At 41.6% G+C, this 23358-nt stretch overlaps 2 protein-coding genes across 12 annotated transcripts in view; both read left to right on the top strand.

Annotated features, from left to right (window-relative positions):
* PLEKHA1 (pleckstrin homology domain containing A1) overlaps positions 1-5551 on the top strand; it is a 37032-nt gene extending 31481 nt beyond the window's left edge. For all 11 annotated transcript variants that reach the window (XM_083506213.1, XM_083506217.1, XM_083506211.1 and 8 more), the window contains one exon: positions 1158-5551. In XM_083506213.1, coding sequence (XP_083362339.1) covers positions 1158-1478 — 321 coding nt within the window. In that variant the 3' untranslated portion in view covers positions 1479-5551. The remainder of the gene's footprint in view (positions 1-1157) is intronic.
* A 3079-nt stretch (positions 5552-8630) lies between these two features.
* Positions 8631-23358, top strand: part of HTRA1 (HtrA serine peptidase 1) — a 45118-nt gene continuing 30390 nt past the window's right edge. Inside the window, exon 1 of the mRNA XM_083506187.1 lies at positions 8631-9400. Coding sequence (XP_083362313.1) covers positions 8914-9400 — 487 coding nt within the window. The 5' untranslated portion in view covers positions 8631-8913. The remainder of the gene's footprint in view (positions 9401-23358) is intronic.

Raw genomic sequence — 23358 nt, 5'->3', positions numbered from 1 at the left:
GCCATACTATATGATGGAATGCTGGCCACTTGATTGGCATGCTGCAGGTTCAGTTAAAGCTTTCACTAGCCATCTGAAAGTCCTACTACCTCATTTGTGTGTTTTTTTAAATATACACTAAAAAATATCCTTTGATATCATGAGCAGTCTAGTAAATTTGTCTTGAAAATACTCCAGTTAACTGTATAAATGCTACTAATGTTTTTTGGCAGATACCTTTAAGAAGGGGCTGCTAACTTGTAGCCCTCCAGATGTTGTTTAACTCTCATAAGCTTCAGTCAGCATGTCCAGTAGTCGGGGATGGTGGGATTTGTATTCTAGCAACATCTGGAGGGCCAAAGGTTAGCAGCCCCTGTCTTAAAAGTATAATGTTGAAACATGGAGTTTAGTAGTGACACAGTCATGTAAATAGGTGTTGATAATATTGTACACAATATAAAGCTTAGCAATTGAGGCAGCTCTTACCATACTTTTCTAGAGGAGAACATGTTAGTATTTTATCTTCAGTATGGCTGCCTATGGCAATAAAATACATTTAAAATGTAGAAATGACACAAATCATATTTGTTATAAATTTGGGAGGAATATTGTCCAGTGGAATTAGTTTATTCCTTAATAGTTTGTAGTTCTATAGAACGAAAAGATGAAGGAATAAGAAATAGGTGTCTAGTCAACAAAAATGTAAATGTTCATTAACTTAGGAAGTGACCTTCAGTGAGGGATTCCATTATGCTTCTTTTTTGAATGTGAATACACTTTGCATGCACTTTTGAATAGTTTATTCGAGCTTATTGGGGGACTTCAGGAAGCATTTGTTCACATGTTCTTAAATTATGAAAGTATGCCTTCAATAATTTTAATTGCATTATATTAAATAAACAAGTGCAATTCCAAGCTAGTTTGTGCTGGTAAACTTAAAGTGATGCCATGCTAGACTTTAGGGACCTGACTTGGCCGTTTCAGCTTGCTATCACTGCTGTAAGCTCAGTCTTAACATTTTGCTGCCTTGGAAAACCACCTGCTTTCTGCTCTTAAGCTTTGCTTTGTTTTCCCCCCTTTGATTTGTTTTTTGGTTTTTTCAGAGGTATAAGTTTGAAATACGTTACTAGCATGCAATTAATGACCCACTCAATCTGACAAACATTCCTCCTTTACAGGAACATTCCAACTGTTCTTCAGAATCCACCTGTCCTGCAAAAACAGCAGCAGCCACCTCACATTCCACAACCACTCACAACCCCCCTTTGGTCCAAACCCTTAACACCAAGCCCCTTGTCTTGGAGAAGCGAAGACTTCACGAATCTTTTACCAAGACCAAGCCAGGGAGCTTCACGATCCAGGCTGTCCCTTCAAGAGACCCAGCTTCCAAAGTGACTCTACAGGGCCTAATGGAACCTCAAAATAAAAATGGCACTCAGGAACAGGATCCTGGCCCAGTGGATCTGGATGATGCAAGCCTTCCAGTCAGTGATGTGTAATAATGGGAAGAGTTTGGAGAGTGATGCATTTGCTTTTGGTCCTTGAATTTCCTTGCTCAGACTTTTAGCCAAAGATGACTATGGGATGAAAGAACAAAGAATGGAATGTTGCTTATATGTGTGTGCTTACATTCAAATTTGTGTATGTTTAAATTGTCATATGCTGCCTTGTACTGATTATCAGAGCGGACCTTTTGCTTATACCGCAGTCTGATGATAAATCTTTTTAAAGTGAGGGGCCAAAACAAATGATTAAATATTACTGTTGTCAATAAGCAAGATACCAGCTGCTTTTCATCACCCATATGGCAAAACTGAGTAGTATCTTTGTGCTTTAATAAAAGAAATGTCAACATGTGACTTACTTATACTCTAATTCAGGCTATTGACAAGCAAGTTGACTTACTTTCTTAAAACACTGGCACAGCCTTTCAGATATTTTAATATATGTATGCAGAGTTGTTTCTTATAGGATCAACACTGTAGAAACTTACAGAAATACGCAGAGCTTGATATAATGTACTTTTCCTATGCACAGAGTCTTCATGTAAAAAACAACACTATAATTCTGCAGTGTCTGAAATGAAGTGCATTTTCCCTACCACGATGATACAGATTTGGCAGCTGCTGCATGATCTGCATTCTTATGGCACAAATACCACCTGCACTGTATTTTAGACATTGCATACAAGTGTGTTAACTTACATGAAATGAGTGTCTCTATGTGTGAGAAAAGCATTCCTAAAGGTGAGGGGCACAGAGCACTTACACCGATAAAAGTGTGCTGACTTTATTGGAACAACTTCTTTGTAACTTCTCTGTGAATCACTGCCCTTGTATAGAATTCAATCCCCTTAGAATTCCTGGTATTTGGTGCTGTGAAACTAATTAAAGAGTAATACAGCTATTTTGAATATTAAGCCTATTTTTATGCACTCCTAAAGGTAAATTGTAATTTTTGCACATTTGGATATTAATGGACCACCAATAAATAAGGGTGTCGTGGGGTTTTTTAAGTAAGGAGAAGGGAAACTGGACTACTAAATAAATCTTTTACAGGTTTAACTAAAAGTATTTTATATTAAGCTTCGCAGAAATTAAAAGTTTAAAACTATTGTCTTAAGATTTCCCCCCTCCTGTATGCTCCTTTCCCCCCAGTGTGGTATTAAATGGTTCCCATTTTATATTTGGGTTAGTAAAGTCTAAACAAACTTGTTTCATGCTGTTAATTGGTACTGAGTTGTTCAATCATGCAATTGTGGCCTGTAACTTTTGGTGCACTAAATTTATTAAAAGTGCCTGTGGGTTCTTCTTTCATGATGTGTTAAATGTTTGGGGGTTAATTGGATGCTGATTTTTGCTTTTGTGGTTTTGAACCTTATTTTGTGTAGTGTAGTTTACAACATGTATAAAAAAAATGATACGCTAGCATTGCCAGCATACTGGTATCTATTAGCTGTGCATTGTGTTTTTTAAACTTTTCAGGGTTTCAGTGATGAAAATAATGGGTTTAAGACACTGATGTTGGATATTTTGATCAGAATGAGCATGCACTATTTTGTAGTTATGTTGTGAAATTATTTGCTTTAATCAACAAAAGCCCCAAAGTCTCACATGATGCTGCTTAATGCAATTCAGTTTCCAGTTTGTAGTACTCTAGTTTTTTTAAACCTTGTGTGTGTGAGAGAGAGATGCTTGACAAAGCATGAAAAAAGGGAAAAAGGTATTTCAGACATTTAAGTGAAAATGTCCACTACTTCAGTGAACATACAGTTGAGTTATGCCCCAGCGGTGCAGATAAGCAACCTGTTTGAAATTAAGGGTTCTGGAGTAAAGTTGTGTGGGATTCTACTTCAGCCAACAGGCATGTTGCCTGCTCTCCTTCTTGCTTGCCATTTAGTAAGATGTGACAGAAGTGGATTATGCCCTATGTGCCACCCCAATTCATTGTGGACTCTGGTTGTTTCCACGTACTCAAACAGGGTTTAATTTGCTGCTGACTTTCAGTTGCCCCACCCGCAAGCCTCATTGGAAGAAGATAGCTGCTCATGGCCCAGTAGAGTTTATTTAGCTTTGCAGGCAATAGCACCAGATGACCTTTTTCAAATACTAACTAGACCAGGGGTCCCCAACCATGGGCTGGAAGCGGCCCCCAGGGGTCCCCAACCCATGGGCTGGAAGCGGCCCACAGAGGCCGTTTAACCAGCCCCTGAGCCCAGACGCCACTTCTGCGCAGGTGTGATTTTGGGCATCTGCAGAAGCGATTTCTGGCATCACGCTGCGCTAGCCCAGCCCATGGAGGATCTCCCTGGGAGTGATCTGGCCCATGCCCAGTAAGCCTTGCCGACCCCTGAACTAGACTGTATAGACTGTCACAACAACCTGTTTAAAAGTATACCCCCCCCAAAAGCCCTAGTCAGTGCCCTCAAAACGTGGCAGTGACAAAATTCCCTAAAGCCAGCACACTGTGGGTCATGTAGTCTTTTCCATTTTAATTCATTTCTTGTTCCAGAGAAATTTTCTTTCAGTTCCAAGGTGACCTGCAATTATTGGTTTTCTTTGTGCAATACATAAAGAAAATGCAAGTGGAGAGTAACACTTGCAGCCCAACTACATAAGTATTCACATGGAAGCCCTACTTTCAGCTTGCCCAAGGCTCTTAATGTCGTGGTCTGTACTAGTTTGCACCTTGAGACTTTAAACTTCTGCAACTTGCTCATTCCATCCTGTCATCTGGTCTTCGGCATATAATTTTTCTGCCTGCAGCTAAGTGGCCTCCAGCTTTAAATTAATTTGCCTTAGAGATGCCTTCCCCCACAAAACTTGATTTAAGCCTATATGTCTATGCAGTTCTTTGTGTGATCCCCACCCCATCCCACTGGAATTTACATGGGGGGGCACATTCTGCACTACATACAGTATCGCATAGCAAGAGGTACAAGCAGTTACACCATTCGTGCAGACAATCTTGCATTTTTCTGATTCCATTGTGTCTTCTCATTTTTTGTTCCTTATATTTTTGTGTGAATTTATATCATTGCACACATCCACCTAGAAGTGTAACTAATTTTGCCTGTCAGAATCTAGTTACTTTGTGATCATGGTAAACCCACTAGTTTAGGCTTCCTTTCAAGGTTACACTCCCCTTTCCACTTTTTCAGCACACTGATTTTATTTATTGAAAGGTACATAGGTGAAATTGCAACATGTTAATAAAAACTCCCAAACTTTCAGTTTTGAGGGGAAATCGCCTGTGTACAAAAGCTTGTAAACATTATTTGGATTTGTTGAGACTAAAAGTTGAAAAGAGAAAAGATTTGTTAGTACTGACAAATGCCTACAGCTATAGTAGTAGCAATGCCAAACTGTGGTGGTCTTGTTTCTAATGAGTATAGCAGCACCTTTACATTTATTAACCATAAGCTAAACACAAGCAGTGTTTGTAAATTACATTATTTGCCTTTTCAGTTACATGTGAACTGGTAAGTTGACTGTTAAGATTAGTTTAGTAGCATACATTTTAACTTGTAACAAACTTAGCCAATAGATATTTGAAACCTTATTTTTCACAAATGTGTACATTGTGGGAGAAACTGAATTGGAATGTTTGTATTGGCATACTTTGTTGTAGTTTTAGATTTCCTGGTTCTGGTACAGTTTTCACACTGCATGTTCATTTTATTCTGTTTTGATATTGCCAATTTTAGATACTGAATTTGAAAGGAAGCAGCACTCTTATTGGGATTCTTTTAAAATTTAACTGCTTAAGATAGTTCAGTGCAGGAAAATATTGTGGTTGCTAAATTGTTAGGGTCTCTTATTTATCAGTACCTTTTTAAATTATTTTAGAACCTGTGGTGTTTTCTGTAAATGTCACACTTATTAATAAATTGACTTCAGTACTGAAATACAACAGTCCTATCAGACTACTATATTTAGTGCACTTCAAAAGAAAAAGGTTAATGGTGAGTGAAACTGTTTGCATACTATCTGTTGTTCTTCCTTGTTTAATTCAGAAAACTAAGTGACAAGTTTTTTAAAAAATAAAGAAAAGCCGACCTGTGAAAACTTCATTATGTGTAGTATAATAATCCTTTGGTTCCCATCATTTTTAAAAATAGTGGTCTCACATCTCATACAGATATGGTGTGAAGAGTTATTGCAAAAGCCTTTTTTGTAATTGTCAGTTGCTTGTAGAATTTAAGGTGGTATCCAACTACCGTAAACACTTCCACTAGCACAATGGAATTGCCCCTAGTATGACCCCCCAGATCTGTTATGGGCATGCAGGGGTCACACAGAGGAGTAGGAAACCTCTATTGTGCAGCTGAAACTCCTTGTGCTGGCAGAACTGTTTAGTTTGGGGATCATCTCGGGTCCAAATGACCTCTCACATGCATACCTTTAGTTATACTGGTTTGCTTCAGCAGTTAAGCGAGGCATAGGCAAACTCAGCCCTCCAGATGTTTTGGGACTACAACTCCCATGATCCCTAGCTTACAGGACCAGTGGTCAGGGATGATGGGAATTGTAGTTCCAAAACATCTGGAGGGCTGAGTTTGCCTATGCCTGAGTTAAGCTTTACAGCCCGGTAACAGTTTAGGTTGACCTATTTATTTTAGCATAATAGCAATGTTATAAACAGCTGCTTATGCATCATTTCCCCCTCTGATAGTGAATCTAAGTGAGAAGTACTTGGCTACTTTGGAAGCGAATGGGGGCTACTCAAAAAATGACAGTGACTGCTCCGTACACGGAGGACAACCTAGCCATGTACAAGTACCGGTACTTCAGCTGGTGAATGAAGAGTGTTGTTTCAAAACAACAAAACTGCCTAATGGGAATCTCTTGCATTTACAGAACTGAATGGCCATTGAGCCTAGGAAGGTAGGCAGAAGGCTCCTAAAGCAGGAGATGAATATTCTTTTCTGTAGTGGACTGCATTCCTTCAGGGTTGATTGCTGAGAGTTGCATGATGGCAGGTAACAGTGCCAAAACCACCAGTGGGTGGGGTCCTCTCTCCCTCAAATCAATATTATTTTAATTATATTCTCTTGCTGTGTGTTGACAGCAAAGAAGAACAAAGGCATTTGTTCTTGTTTGTTTCTTAGGGGAAAATGATTGCTTTTCCTTCTCTCAGAAATTTGTGACTCCCTTGAAAACTAGTGGTTACGGCAATACATAGTGTGGCCTCACAGCCAGTGCCGTGTATCAAACATAACCTTTTACAGTAAGCCTGCAAGTTAATTTAACTTGTGTGTGTTCAGCTTTACATACTTGCCCCCCTTTTTTTTACAAATTAGAAAGGGAGCAGATGGTGGGGCAGGGCAGGGGGTGGGTAGGAAGTCTTTGCCAACCCAATGTGTGCCTAATGTGTTTTGACTACATGCAACTTTGGCTTTAGGTGTGAGCCCTGTAACATAACCCTATTGAGGGCTTACTGTACTGCATAAATGCTTTTCAAAACTGAAGCAAGGCAAATATATATGGATTATTCAATTTCTATACCGCATCATATATTTAAAATGTCTCTTAAGCAGTGTACAAAAAATAAAGCAACAATAGACAAAATACTAAAAAATACAGTTACATATAAAAATGTCACATTAATACAAAGTTGCTAATATATATATTAAAAAGTATCTTGTAATGACATATTGACATAACTGAACCCCAACATGTATGGTGCTGAAGAGAAGCAACAAAAAATTGTGATTTACTGTACGGGATTTTACATTTCAGAACTACTAACAAATTGCTTTATTTAGCCATTTAACAATACCAGTTAAATAAGGTATTGGAAAGACATACAGTTTTAACTTCTAATTTGTACAATACTGTAGGACTCTTAAAAAAAAAAAGTAGAGTCCTACAGTATTTTACAGAGACTCTAAAACTCTGAAGCTCAGTTTCACAGAATCTGCCTTGACTATGAATGCCAGACCTAAAATTTGAAACCAGTTGTACCGTTTTGTTAATGCTCACCAGTCCATCTTTCTCCTTAATCATTTTCTTGCTTTTTCTGACCCCTTTTCACCTCTACAATATACTTTTTATCGTGAAGCAAATGTGACTGCACCATAGATTTATATAACGGCATTATATCAGCAGTTTTATTATTCCTTTTTTAATGATTGCCTTTTTCAGTCATCAAGCTAACCACTACGATCCCAAAGTCAGTTCCCAAATGCTCAGCTCCCATGATTGTATATGTGAAATTAAATATTTTTTGCACCAACATGCATAAAATTCCATTTACCATCTTAAACCTTCAGTTTGAAGAGGTCCCTTTGGAAATCTTCGCAATCTTTGTTTTATCCACAATTTAGTATCATCAGCAAACCTGGCCACCTCATGGCTCACCCCTAATTTATAGGGTTGACCTAAAATTCCTGACACCTGCTGAGCGCTTTTTTTTTTTAAGGAAACCACCAAAGTAGTGATTTTAAGCTTATGCAGCTGTTTCCGCTACTTTTTCCACAGCATTGCCATGGATCCGGGTTTCCCCTGACATTTACAGGTACGCAGATTTGGCAAAATTCCCCCTTGGTGCCATTTCTACCAGGACATGTCAGGGATTTTCCTGACGTATGGCAAGCCTATCACTTAGGAGCAACTTGAAACCCCCAGTTCCCAATCCCATCCTTGGGAGACTCCGGCTTTCCCCATCTCTCCATTCACAGAACTGTCCATTTATTGCTACTCCCCGCTTCCTGCTGATTAACCAATTTCTGTTCCGCCCGAGGACCTCTCCTCTTATTCCCTGACTGCCGAGCTGAGCTCACTCACACCTTCCCACACGCCTTATGCACACGCCAACTCTTTGAATGGAAATGCCCATTAACTTTGGGGAGGGTGGAGGGGGGCGGCAGCCTCCTCAAATACATTATTGTGTTGGCTCCTACGGAGAATGCCCCTGTTTCCACTCGGGAGTCTTGGCTGAGGTTGACAGAAAGCGCGGGTTGCGCGTAGCTCCGCCCCGTCGGCATTAAGCGCTCGCAGCTCAGCGAGCTTAGAATAACTTTCCCGGCCCAGGCTCGCCGCCGCCGCCTCCGGCTTGGTGGAAATGGGCTTTGGCGGGTGCCAGCTTTACGGCTTGCCGCGGCTCCCTGCCCCACTTGGCGCGGCGGCGGCGGCGCGTTGCCTTTCCTGCCCCGGCGGTTGTGTAACCCCGCCACGTCCCCTCCCAGGCGGCGGCGGCGCGGCCAACCGACGGGCCGCTCTCCACGCGCACGGCATCTTCTCTGCCTTCCCTCCCCAGGCGCTCCGTTTAAAAGCGGCTCTCCCCGCCGCCGTTTCCATCTGCGTGCCTCGGCGAGCCAGGCGGCCAAGCGCTCTGCTGCAAACCCCTCCGCCTCGCGCGCCTTTCTCGCGCTCCAGACGCCTTTCTCCACCCGCTTCCCGCCTTTTCTGAGAGAGAAAGCGCGCCAAAGCGATGAGGGGAGCCCTGTGGCCTCTGGCGCTGAGCTTCTTCTGCCTGCTGCCGCCGCCCGGCTGCCGGGCTCAGCTGTACGGGCGGCGCTTCGAGGAGCGGCCTTGCCCCGAGCGCTGCGAGCGCGCGCGCTGCCCAGAGCTGCCGGCCGAGTGCGCGGGCAGCGGCGAGTCTCTGGACTCGTGCGGCTGCTGCCCGGTTTGCGCCGCGCAGGAAGGCGAGCCGTGCGGGGGCCCTCCGGCCGGGGAGCCGTCGTGCGCCGAGGGGCTGCTGTGCGTGGTGTCGCCCGGCGGGCCCGGCGTGGCGGCCTCGGCCACCGTGCGCCGGCGGGCCAAGGGCGGCCGCTGCGTGTGCGCCAGCAGCGAGCCCGTGTGCGGCAACGACGGAAGGAGCTACGGCAACGTGTGCCAGCTGCGGGCGGCCAGCCGCCTCTCCGAGGGCCAGCGCCAGCCGGCCGTCATCGCCATCCAGCGGGGCGCCTGCGGGCAGGGTAAGCCTCCAGCGGGGGGAAAGGGCTCGGAGTGGAGATGGCGCAGTAGGAGGGCGCGCAGGGCGCTGCAGCGGAGCTGGCGTCCCACGCTGGGCGCATTTCTTTTTCTGGGCGCTTTGCATATGGTCAGGAGCTCTTACAAAACAGAACCCGACGGCTTCCCAAGGATCAGGTCTTGTACTGAAATGGGAAAACAGGGCCAATTCAGATCTATTAATAAGGCAATCAAATGAAGGTTGGAGCCAACTCCTAGCGGCCCTTCGGCCCGCCAATAAAATATTTGAGAGGTCTCCCCCCAAGTTTAGTATTGCCATTCAAATGGTGGGTGCAGGAAGAATGGACAAACTTTAACGATTACTTAGCTAAATTTGTTAAGTTAAACTAATTGGAAATAGCTTGCAGGCAATAGATTGGCTTAGGAATTTATATAAGTTAAGTGATGTACAATTTCGAACTGAAAAGATATAAGGATGTTAATGGACTAAGTTAAGTTTATAAAAATTATGATTTGGAAAGCCGTTATAAGGATATGCATGGAAATTCAACCAAGGGGAAGCGAGGAAGTCGCTTAACAATGTCAATAAGTGTAATTTTGATAGGGATATGATTTATGTTTGTTTGTGTGCTTTGTTTGTGTATAATTTTGTGAAACTTTATAAAAAATTTTGAAAAAACACACAAAAACAAATGGTGGCTGCGCATCGTGTTATGTGATCGATTATGTGGGGTGGGGCTTACCAGCCCCCACCCCAATAGTTTATTCAAGTTGGCACCCCTGCAGAAACGTATGAACATAAAATAAAGAAAGAAGAAAATACCGAAGAGCACCAGCAGGCTTTCCCCCTTGCATTAGCTTTGCTTTTTAAAAAATCAATCAAGCCATCCAAACCTCAGTTGGTTTCCTGCTTAGTGATGAGGGTGTGTGTGTGGGGGGGGGCGCTTCTTGGGCTACAGTTCTCCAGCGTCAGCATCCACCTGTTTTGTGTCCTATTTCTGGCCTCTAATGGTGGTAGCACAATAGAGAGAGCTCTAAAGTAGAACCATGGGGATTACTGATATGCAGATGGCTAAGAAACCAAATTCCCTGGTCAACACCTTGGAGAGTTCACATTATTCTCTCCCTCTTCTCCCCGCCCATGTGAACAATAGTTGAGAGCCATCGGTGGAGAGGAGAAAGTGTGCTCGGAGAGAAGTTTGCGTATGGGTCGATATGGTTTGATTTAGGAGACAGGGAGAGGTAGTTTGTGCTTGTGGGAAGAGGACGGGGTAGGACTGGGTAGAAAGGTCATGAACTGGAAACAGAGGCAGGGGAAACATCTGGGCTTGATGCTGAGCAAAAATAAGTGAGTGAGATGAACCTGGAAAAGCCCATTTTGGGGTAGGCACACTGAGAAGTGATCTGATGGGGATGGAGGGTTTGTTTTTGTTCATTGTTTTGCTGGATTCTAGAGTGAGGGTGGGGAGTGCGAAGGAAGCCAGTGTTGCTCTATATTTCTGTTGCTTTTTTTAAAAAGTAAATGATCAGTAATATAGATTTGATTCTTCTCGTTTAAAAAAATGTACACTAGCTACCTATAAGCATATCCTCTAATTCTATTTTACAGTGGCCTGCTATGAAATGTACTAAATATAATGTTATGAAGCAGTTGAGCAAGACAGCATAGGGTGGGTCAGACTGTCTGTGATGGTGTTACATCCACTGATCATAGTCCCTAGACCATAGTTTAGAGCACAATCCTATAGATTCAGATGTCAGCCTGTTGCAGCCTTCATTGTGGATAATGTCTCCATATCTCAAGGAGCTAGTTTTCTGTTGCTTACACTTGAAATCTGTCTTTTGTTGAGGGTCATTAAGGGCCAAATTACATAGCAGGTGAGTGTGCTTGCTTAACTCTTTCTACTTTGGCCATTTCCCTGCCTTAACCTCCCCTCACCAGCTGCTTTTCCCCTTGCAGGGCAAAATATACAAATACTTGTATGTTTCTTCTGTGGCCAGAAAACCATGCAATTGTGAATGGAAAAGCAGCCAAGAAGAAAGGGTTAATCAGTCTCCTTTCCTCCATTCAAATTTCCAGAATCTTCCAGTTACTTTTCATAAATATCTATATTCATATTAAGAGACAGTTATGCATTTGCTGTGAAACATTTGGCTTGGCTTGACTCTAGCTAAATATTTTCATTTGAAAGAATATTATTGAAAATCAACAAGAATTATGCCTTGACTAATCTGCTACCTGCTGTCTGCTTAAGGCTGCACTCCCACACATATTTACCTGGGAATGAGTCCCACTGGATACACTATGCTTCTCAATCAACATAGGGTCTGTCTGTAAGGCTGCAGTCCTAGCACAATTGGGAGTAAAGACCAGACTAGATGTGCGATAAATTTGTGGGCAAAAATGGGTCTGCCATTGTTTCATTGTAGAGTGGTGTTGTTGAGGTGGGGTGATTTAAAATGATCAAGTATGAGGGGAGAACTCAATCCTTCCCCCTGCTCACTATCTAAAATGGTGGTTTTTTAAGCTGTTTTTCTCCTAGCAATAGAGGTTGGTTCATTAGGGCAAATGGGTCACTGCCCTACAAACATCTTGTCTCCCCTTCCTCAGCCCTCACCTGCTTGCCTTCTTATTTACAGTCAGTCAGGGTGTGGTTCAGCCTGCCTCAGGGTCTGGCTTCCTGCCTTCTGCTCCATCAGTCCCAACGATTACTAACCAATTACTAACCACCACTGTCTCCCAGTGAGGCTCCATGAAGTGGATAAAACCCCTTTAAAAAGTGGCTTGGGGTGTAAATGGAGGGAATACAAAGATTCATCTCTGTCAGCCCTCCACCTGTACTTTAAATCCTCTCCATCCAAACTGGTTTAAAGGGAATTAGCAGGACCTGAGTTAAGTCCTACCACCACCATGCCCATTTGCATCCTAAGTTCTGTACAGCTCAATTTGTAGGTAAATTGGCCTTGGGGAATCTGGCTACATGCATGTTATACATTGATAGCTAGTAACTGTGGATCATCTGGTAATACATGCAGTGAAAAGTTCATTGGGCTGGCGACAGAAGTTTTAAATCTGGGATTCTAGAACTAAGCTATGTGGTCTGGAATGCACATAGACAACTTGAGTATCTTTGAAGTACCTCCATTTATAAGAATGTGACAGAAAGGTTATATAAACATCTGGCAGACATGGGGATAGAAGGTACGGGAGCAAACACTTCATTCAAAAAAGAAAGGCCTGAAACCACATTTTATTGAAGTAGAATAAATAGCTGCTTTGATGTTGGGATATATCTGTTCTTTACACATTAAGCTTTAAGGAATCTATTTTCTTTCTAGAGTCCCCTTTCCCCAGTATATACAGAAACACACTTCAAGCAGCTGTTGAAGAAAATCAAAAGTGGTTGCTAGAACCTTTAACCATCCATCCATTTCTACATTGCAGTTTTTCATGTTTACATACTGTTTTTTAAGTCCTTAGACTATTTTACACATTTCGTATATGAAAATAATATGGGAACTTACTTTATATGAAACCATCCCCCACAACAAATGTAGCTGGAAGGCTTAGTCTAAACTTCTGTGAAGAGCTTTATGACTAGGTGCCCTTGAGTCAAGTGACATCATGGAAAATATAATTAGATGTGCAAAGTAAGCAGCAACAGTGGAACGAATGGTTGCCACAAGCCTATGGACCACTTCTTGGCAATACTAAAACCCATCTCATCAGAAGCTGCACATTATTTGTTAGTTTGATATGGTGCATTTTGTTTGAGGGTAGACAAAATAAAGTTCATGATGTCATTTTTATTAAAGTGTATAGAGTAATCAAGCTGATCAGTGCTGAGAACCAGCAGGGAGATCCAGCATGTTTTTTTGGTCAGGGGAGATTTGAGCCCAAATCCTGCTCATCTAAACTTATGATTGAGCAGAGGTGCATATGATTCCACTTTCATGCAAGTTACTGTTATGTAGCCTAATCTGTTTCACAAGGCTGTTGCATGCAGAAGGTTGTAGGTTCAAGCCCTGGCTTCCCCAAACCCTGGAGAGCTGCTGCCAGCCAGTGTAGACAGTACTGGGCTTGAAGGATCCAAGGGTCTGGCACAGTATAAGTCAGCTTCCTGTTGTTGCAAAACTGTATTCTGTGTAGGAACAAAGAAGTCTTCACTGCAGTACTGTTTAAGAGATTAGGGTTCAGGATAAGGTTGTGTGATAACATAACTCTTTCATGCTCAGCTGGTATATAAACTTACATGTGAGTATAGTAGCCCTTTGAGTATGGTGGGACTTCCTTAGAATCATAGATTTGTAGAGTTGGAAGGGACCATGTGAGTTATCTTGTCCAGCCCCCTGCCATGTAGATTTTTTTGCCCAAGGTGGGGCTCAAAACTATGACCCTGAGTCTCATGCTTAACCGACAGAGCTATGCTCTACTGACTGAGCTATGCTATGTAAGCATCAATAGAACTGAGCTATCCATGACCTAAAGAGCCTTCCAGCATTTTGACGGATGAGACTGGCCTGACCTTGTGTTATAAATTGCTGTTGAAGGCTATATGCCAGCTAGAACATGGTTTGGCTTTCCAAAAGATTAGTCATGTATTATTGATTCAAATGATTGTGGTCCTGAGGTTGTCTAATTAAAAAAGAAAAGAAAAAAGTTTCAGAATGGATGCAGCTGCAACTTTTAAAATAGTTTGCCTTCACCTCTTCAGTCCATGGTTAAAACAATTTATTTTATAACTAAATATAAAATAAACTCCTGTGATGCTGCTCTTCAGGAATAAGCAAAACAAAATATTTTTTGTACAACTTTTAACTGTTCAGGAACTTTTCTTTTGCGTCCTTATTAAAAATGGCAGTGCCCATTTGTATCTTGTTTTGTTTAAAATTGGTATTGTTACCAATTGGGAAAAATTTGAATTCTGTTCATTGTAATTAGCAGTGTGATCTCAAAGCCTATCTTTAAAAAATGTTTGCTTTAAGCATCACAGCAGTACAGCTGTCTTGTCCCCACCAAGTTTAAACATTCCTAGTTGCTGAAGGAAAGCTTGCAGAGCATTCCTAATTCCTGATCTATGCTGCTGCAGGGGGTTTGGGTATGGTGGATATTTACCTTCTGCCCAGCTCTACTTGGTCCTGCCAGCAGAAGGTGACAGGCATAAGGCCCTGAAATGAGGCAGAGCGGACAAAGGGTTTGCTGGCCTGGGTCCTAACCTGGACAAGCAGACAAAGGGATGTGATTTGGGTCTCTGTGCTTCACTAAACTGTAGCCAGCACACCAGACATTCAGGGCAAGTAGCAGATCCTCAGTTACAAAGGGGGTTGTGCCACGCCATTCAAAAACACAACTTCCAGGCTGGGAGTTAGTATTTCCCTTAAAACTTGCTTTTCTATCCCAGAAAGCTATGAGTGGAAGATGTAAAATCAAAATGGAAAAAGTTCATTACTTCCATTCAGTACAAACCCATGCTTGTTAAGTGTGTGCCTATGACTCACACATCAGTACTTGAAAAACATATATTGCTTTCAACAACAATAGAGAAAGCAATGTACAGTCAATACATTAGCAAACACAAGAATCTAATAAAACAGCAGCAATCATAGTAGCCAGCGGAAAAACCACTAACCTCGAATTCCTCAGTAGTCTTATAAAAAAGTACACGAACCAGAAACTTAAATGGATGCTCTGAAGCCTACTAATACATGTATATCTTCACAAACTCTCCAGAACCCTACAAGGATTTATAAAAGGATAATGATTCAAATGTCTGCTAAACAGGACTCCCTTGTGGAAGCTTCAACTTGTCCTCCTGAGAAGATATGAACAGATTTTAACAAAGATACAAACTTAGATTATTCAGTCCCTCTAAGGATCCATCCCCTTACAGATGAAAGGATTTCTATCTCTCATGCACATCAAACTATACACATGGGTTTATCTGTCCCTTTGATCATTTAGCCTGGCCTTTTCTGAACAGTAGAGGCTCAGAGAAGTTTTTCTTCTTCCATTTCCTCTGTAGTCCCTTGAAAATCTGCTCCACTTGGGAGTGGAGGTGGGGAAATGCCCTCTCATGTGAACAGAGGAGCAACTTGGGATCTGAGCCCAAAAACTTACTCCCTTGACTTCTGCTAATAGTGCAAATTTCAGACATTTTCAGAATTCTTCAGACACTGGCTGATTTTTTCCCCTTTCAGCACCTCTGACATCATTTAATTGACAAGTTGGACAGAGCAGTATTTAAATGTTGCCACCTGTCTAGTTTTTGACCTGATTACCCAGTTCCTAGGCTTCTCGTCTGGTTTTCAGACATCTCTTTGCCCCCCCCTACTTCCCCCCTCTTTACTGTAATGTGTATGCTATGAATATGAGCTACTTAGGATGTTTTTTTGGAGAAGCAGTGTATGCCTGCATTTCCTCCGGCTGGGGCTTTGTCTGGATGTCAGTCGGAACAAAAGAGAGGGACTGGAAAAGCAGGTCTCATCCCTGATGCAGCAAAAGCAACTTTTGGGTACTGGGTTTGATTTTTTTTATAGCAACTTACAAAGGATGCTTGAATGGCCTCAATAAACAATCCATTGTATAATTCTGGATATTTTATTTCATATCACTTTCTCAGGGAGTACACTGTTTCCCTTCTTACAAAATGAGGTTCTTAATTAAAATAAATTTTGATGTAATTCCCAGGATTAACATTGTTTGCTCCTTTTTCAAAAGCATAGCAATGAGTTGCAGTGCACTGTTCTTTCCTCCCTCTGTTCCCTTCTTTTTTGCAAGTGCTTAATTGGACCAAGAGATTGAAGTGCTCCTTTGCCCCCACCAAATCACTGCTTCATAGGCAGGGATATGAATGTTGTGTGCTCTGCTATTGCTCCTCAAGTGCTTTTGCCTGTCTGGAATGTATCCTTGCACTGTGACAATGGCTCTTGCTTGCCTTAATGGAGGGTTGTGCGTTCTTAGAAACCCAACGCTCTGGCATGGCTGGCATGTAGCCTCCTGTCAGATCCATTGCCTCACCCACCTTTGCCTCTTGTCTGACCCACTGGCATGTAACCTCATCCTCCAGGCTGGAGAAGATCCACCATCATCACCCTATTTGTTCTGCTGACTGATGAAGCTCCAGCTGAATGGCCCAGCCACCTGTTTTGTGGGGAGAAATGTGTTCCTCAAAAGGTTGGGGGGGCATGTTGCGTTCTTTGCACGGCTGGTCTGCTTGCCCATGCTTAATAATCAGCCTGTCTGAAAATACTATGGATACTTGAAAAAACAAATGTTAATAAGACACAAGACTACTAAAAAGACATTAAAACTCCATATTCAGATTTGTTGTAGCTGCAAAACACTTGCCTGAAAATAGGTCATCTTTTTCTAAATGCAGCTTGAGATATGGCAAGGCTCCAGTGGAAGAATGCTAAGAATTGCTATAGACATACCCTCGTTGTATGAACTTGGTCTGCTGATGGAATAATCAAGACAGCATTTTCCTGGAGATTGCAAATGAGGGAGGAGGTATGCTAGATATGTTGGATCTAATACAAGCAAAATTTTGTATGATAGAACCAGTGCCTTGACTTTTGCTCAGGTGAGTTCAGAAAAAGCTACTGAAGTTTCAGAGCCTATCTCGGTTGAGAGGCAAACTCCATGAACTACACAAGCTGCAGCCCTGAACCTGCCGTGCTGGGGGAATGTTTGCTATAATGAAGTTTCACTAATGCAAAAGATAACTATTTGCAAATACAGTGCTAAAGTAAAACATAATTGCTCCTTATGTACAATAGATGCCCCAATCTAGCCATAGTAGCCTGCCTGTAGAAACAGGTTCTATATGCGGACCTGCTTTAGAAGAGGTTCAGGAGGCCACTGGACAAGGAAAGTGTGTTTTTGTTCAGCATCCTGCAATGGACTGGTGGTCCATTGGTCAACTTTTTTTTTATGCCCAATTGCTCCATTAAAAATGTTTGCAAGTTGTAAGATACAAAGATTCCACGTGTTAATGTCACATCTTCCTTTCTTGGTTTTGTAACTACACATAAACATATTTATATATAACACATTATGCCTAAGGCTCTAACTACACATGCCATTTATTTTATAATTGCTCTTGAATGCACGTTCCTCTGCTCAAACAACAACAACAACAACAACAACAACAACAACATTGCTACCATGGAACCCACTCTTCTGAATTGAGGCCCTAGCATGGAAAGGGTGGGGAGTAGGGAAGTTTTAACCATTTGCAATCATCCAAATCTGGGTCATGTCCCTTCTGCCTTCCATTGACATAGGAAATAAGCTCCCATTAAAACAGGAGATTTGAAGCAAATTACTACCATGGAAGCCAATGGGCCCCATTAGGACCATAGTGGGGGACAAAAGGTTAAAGCCTTATTGTCACCTAATCCATATTGGGCGCTTTTTTGGGGTGTGTGCAGGTGGCTTGCACTTTGGGGTAAACTACAAAGTAAAGTATCTTTTTTGTAATCATTTTTTACCCATTTTCAATTACAGTCCAATAATAGCCTCATTTATAACAATATAAATTTATAGATAGGTAGCCGTGTTGGTCTGCCATAGTCAAAATAAAAAAATTCCTTCCAGTAGCACCTTAAAGACCAACTAAGTTAGTTCTTGGTATGAGCTTTCGAAGAAGTGTGCATGCACACGAAAGCTCATACCAAGAACTAACTTAGTTGGTCTTTAAGGTGCTACTGGAAGGAATTTTTTTATTTTGAATATAAATTTATAATACTGTACAAGTATTAATACCAATCATTCAAATACCAGTAAATAAACTGTTGTCACCATTTTCTCTCTCAGCCTGGAAAGAAAAGTGGTCTATCAAACTGCAGATGACTCAGTAAAGAACCTTAGTTCCTTGGTAGCTCACAGTCTCCTTTCATCCTTCCAGCTGAAGATGTATGAGCAAATATACTTCCAATTAAATTAAATTCCAAGTCTTCTTGGCATCATTCAGTTCACTTTGTAGATAATAAAGGATGGGGAAGAACCAGCTCTAAGTTTCCATCTAAACCTTTTGCAAACTAGAGCTTCCCTCCTTCCCCCCCCCACAGTTTTGTTTGATGTTATATTCCATATTTATAATCCAATTTCTTCCATCCTCACTTATACAAATATAATTTGAACCAACATTCAGAGGAGGGCTGCTGGATCATAAATGTAGAGAAGAAAACATTAAATAAAGAAACAGTAGCCTCCCCTCCCCCACCATCTTTTGCACCTAATGAAGTCTTACCTCAAGTTCAAACCTTGAAGTCCTTGCAGTTGGTTTGTTCCGCAGTTTGTGATCTCATCTCTTCTAGCACACGCCTGTACTTTAGTCCAATTAAGCTCTAATTAACAGGAGAATCTCTGCTTCTTAATGGTGGCATTGGAGGGTTTTCAGCAAGTGAAGTGCTTTCACATTCAGTGCCCCCCCCCCCGCATTCCATGCCGGAGCGAGAGCCAGGTACTGAGACAAACTGAGTGAAGCCTTTCTCCCCCTCCTTGGAGGGAATGTGCAATAATGATTGTTACCCAGAATCATCCTTGTTTTTCCTTCGCCAATGAGCTCCCGCTGTCATGGGAGCTGCCCCCATTAAGGCAGAGCGGAACCGGAAGCCACAAAGTAAAGTATCTTGTGTACTTTGGCCTTGTGTGTACGTGCACCATAGCTGCAGAGTGCTTGCTGCTAGATCGTGCCAATTTTATTATGAGGTTGACTTTCCCAGTCCTTGGACTACCGCCTGGGGAATAGAGTGAACTTCTGAGACCACACTAGTTGGCCATTCTTGGTCTAGATGATTAATTGTAGTATGAAGTTCTCTGTCTCTCAGTGTAGCCCTTAGGCTGAACTCCCCCCCCCCCCACAAGTTCTGGCATGCCAAAGAAAAGCAAAAAAAAAAAAAAAAATACAAAGCAAAACAATGATTAACTCTTTCAGCACATGCTAACTTGCTCATGTATATGTGTGCAGCATCCCATTGAGAAAAGTGAAGCAAGTAAGCTAAAGCTAACTCTGGCCTTGCTACTTTCTACCCATGCACAAATCAGATGAAGATGCATTCATATTGATTTCTAAACTTAGAGCAAGCCTTGGGAGTGAGTGGACAACTATTAATTCAGGTGCAAACTTTTAAAACGTCGTTTTGATTGAAAACTTGATTATCCTTTCTGTTACACAAATGTTGCTGGATTATTACCAAAAGCTTATTATGCCAGATTTAGGAGAAACACATGGCTGGAAGTAGACTTTCAATGTGCTTTCTGAATTCCAGGAATAAGATGTTGTAAATGGGATCTTGGATTTCAAACATGTATCCAGATAAATTTGTAGCTAGTTGTGAAACAAACATAAAATGATTAAACTCCTAGGCACTCATTTTAGTTTGCTTTGAAATTTGACTAAGATTTACAGAGCTTCGGCGCTGTGTAGGAGCTGTCTTTTCCATCTGTCTGTTAGTATTTTAGGTTTTTTATTTTGGTCTTGTAGGCTATTTTGTATTTATTTATTGAGACATTTCATGGAGACAGCTGGCTCTTTGTGCCTACAGCAATGATCTCTGGTGTACTGAATATTAACACTCATCAGACATTCTCTTTCACTAGAACATCTTCCTAAATGGAATAGCTGCATCCTGTTTTCCAAAAGCTAAATGTCAAAAATTTACATAAAGCCCAAATGTGGGTGCACATTTTTGTTATCACATTGAGTCACATTTTCCTTTGACCATTTTATTTCCCTTCAGCATGGTTTCCTGGCCATCAAAGTAGAAGTAATTATGAAAGCCCCATGTTTTATCTATTATGTTATTAATTTAATTGGCAAAATGAGTAAGAATTTACCTTTCAAATCAAAGCAGGTAAATATAGATAGAAAGTGGGTCATGGATAAAGAGTTGGTCACATTGGCTTGGTTCAGACCAACCACCAGACCACAGTTTAGTGCTATATGAATGTGCCTCAAACTCCCACATCCCCTCAACTCACATGCTGTGATTGCTTTCCTTACCACTTGTTTACAAACCATAGTTTGCCATTACATGTGAACCAAGCAAACCATGGTTTGGCAACATACAGGAGAGAATTGGATTCACAGTGCACAAGGAGAAGAGTATCTATGTGAGGGTGAGGCTGGTTCATGTCCTGCAGAGCTACTGTTTGGTGTTAAATCTGAACTGAACTAGCATCCTCTTAAAATCCTGATGGTTCAGTTTTATTAACAAAACATAATTTATATTTTAAGACATATTTATCTTGGCTAAGGGACACGGGTGGCACTGTGGGTTAAACCACAGAGCCTAGGGCTTGCCGATCAGAAGGTTGGCAGTTTGAATTCCCGCGACGGAGTGAGCTCCCGTTGCTCGGTCCCTGCTCCTGCAAACGTAGCAGTTCGAAAGCACGTCAAAGTACAAGTAGATAAATAGGTACCGGGGGGAAGGTAAACAGCGTTTCCATGTGTTGCTCTGGTTCGCCAGAAGCAGCTTAGTCATGCTGGCCACATGACCTGGAAGCTGTACACCTGGAAGCTGGAAGCTGTACACCGGCTCCCTTGGCAAGATGAGCGCCGCAACCCCAGAGTCATCCGCGACTGGACCTAATGGTCAGGGGTCCCTTTACCTAATGTGAGTTGCTCATGCAGGCAACCCAAGGGAGTCCTCATTACAGGCTTTGAAATAGGTTGAGCCAGTGCTGATGGTCCACAGCCTGACTGGTGAGGGTGTGGAACAGGATGCAGAACTGTGCACTTCATTACTCCACCCTCTTAAGTGAGAATCCCCAGTTACGCAGTTTAAGGGTTAAGTTGCCACATTAACAAAGGCTAATGCTAATCGGGATTTGCTCTTAGTTAAGCTTTCTTTTAACTGAGGTTTGACGCAAGTTCAGAATCCTACTTAAGAGAAAAAACCTAGGAAGTGTTAACTGTGGCTAACATTAATGGCAACAAATAACTCTTAAGGATACATAATGCCAGTGGGTAGAATTAGTGGTATAAAGGGGAATCCGGTGGTTGGTGTATGATCCCTTAAACACCATTAAAGATGGACCGAATTATATCTGCAGTAGCTTATATTACTTTTCAAGTTTTCTCACTTTTCACCTAAGTTACTCTATTTGAGACAGGGTCTGTGATGAGCCCAGTTCTGTCTGTTTCATTATCCCCACTGCATATCTTGCCTTCTTAGAAATCATTTTCAGCATTGTTCCATATATTGTATCTGAGGCTCCTGATCAGAACCTTTGTAAGACAGACCCTTTAATGCTGGAGTTCATTTGCTATAGAAATGCCCAGATCCCCATTTTTCATCAGCTACTGAGTATCTGTCATTCCTGGGTTATTTTAGTCATTTGGCACTGTTCTCCTTGGTTTATTTCCCTTCCTGTCTCGTCAGAAAGCTTTCTTCCTCATTGATTTTGAAGATCAATAAATGCTTCTCAAATATTTCCACTGATGTAACTTCCAGACAGCTTTGATGGAGCAAATGCAAAATGCAGTAAATAATGTTAGGAAGCCCACTGGTAATATTTGGTAATTTTAAGGGTAGCTTCTTTTGCAGCTTGCCAAGTTTTAATTAAACTTCATGCCAGCCACCTTTGATGGAATATTATAACCATTTCAAAAGTAGGGTTGAGAAATTGTGGTTAAATACTATTCACCATGACTATTGCAGCTGAGAATAGAACCGTTAAGTCACGAGTTGTCAACACCTACTTTAAGCAGTACACTCACTTTTCTTTACCAAGAAATGTTCTGTTTTCCTGCTTTTCTTGCCAATGTTTTGTAGCAGCTGCTACCACTATAGTTGTGAAGATGTTTGGCTGATTCATACACCGCTGACTGTGGTTTACAATTTAGCAGGGAAAAGACTTCCTGTTTAGAGCCAAGCTATTCCTGCATGAAGGAACAAACATGACTGCATTCTTTATTTTTTATTTAAAAAAATAATTAAAAGGGACTAGCCTAACCAGGAACTGGACTAAGAACTGTGAATCCCAGGTTCAGATCTTAACTCAGAGCTGTTTCATCCATTACAATTTCCAATATGGAATTGTAGTGTAGGAAAAAAGTATGTACATTTTCACATTTGAAGTGCAATGAGTTTTTCTGCTGAGACACACCAGATGGGCAGGCAACACTGAAAATAAACTTTAGCCACATTTAAAATAGCTTTATGCTGTCATATTTTTCCTCCTTCCACCCCATCCCTATTTTGTTTTGTGCCATGCATTTAAAAGCAGGGTCTATCTTGTTTTTATTATTATTATTGATCTGCAAACTGCTCAGGGGAGTCTCTTTTGGCTGAGAAGTAGAGCAAAAATGCTACAAACAAACAAACAAACAAACAAACAAACAAACCACTCACACTGAATGAATTTATCCTATGTAGAGGTCAAAGAAGTGCCCATTCATTAGTTATCCAGAGCTTTTGTTATCCTATAGCAGATGTTAAGCAAGACATTAGAAATAAAGGCTGTGTCCATGGAAACAGACACAAATACTATTTTCTGTAGTGGTTGTTCAGGACTAAGCAGCTTTATTATTTACAAATAATGAAGAGTGCATCCTCTTGTGTTTTACAATGTTACATAAGGTTTTCTATTAATGACGATGTGCCTGTTAATCTGGTTTCAATTCACATGTCCTGGTAGATAAAGCAGAGCCAGGGAGAAGCACTGCACATTTGGGATTGTAACTAAAATTATTAAATGGTTTATTGATATACAATAGAAAACAGAAAAAGAAATATGTGAATTGACCATATAAGAACATAAATGGACATCCATCAAAGCTCTGCAAGATGGATGGCCTATCTGTGATCCTCCAGATATTGAATTGCATCTCCCATCAGACCCAGCTAGCAATGCCATGGTCAGTGATGTAGTGCAGCAACACCTGGAGCCATAGCCTAGCACCCTAGCACAGTGTTTCCCAACCTTTTTTGGGCAAAGGCACACTTGTTTCAT

This window comes from Podarcis liolepis (assembly GCF_965112155.1).
Source record: "Podarcis liolepis genome assembly, chromosome: 5".
In the NCBI taxonomy this organism is placed as follows: domain Eukaryota; kingdom Metazoa; phylum Chordata; class Lepidosauria; order Squamata; family Lacertidae; genus Podarcis; species Podarcis liolepis.
Note: the sequence above shows the minus strand (reverse complement) of the source record. Positions and strands in the feature narration are given on the sequence as shown.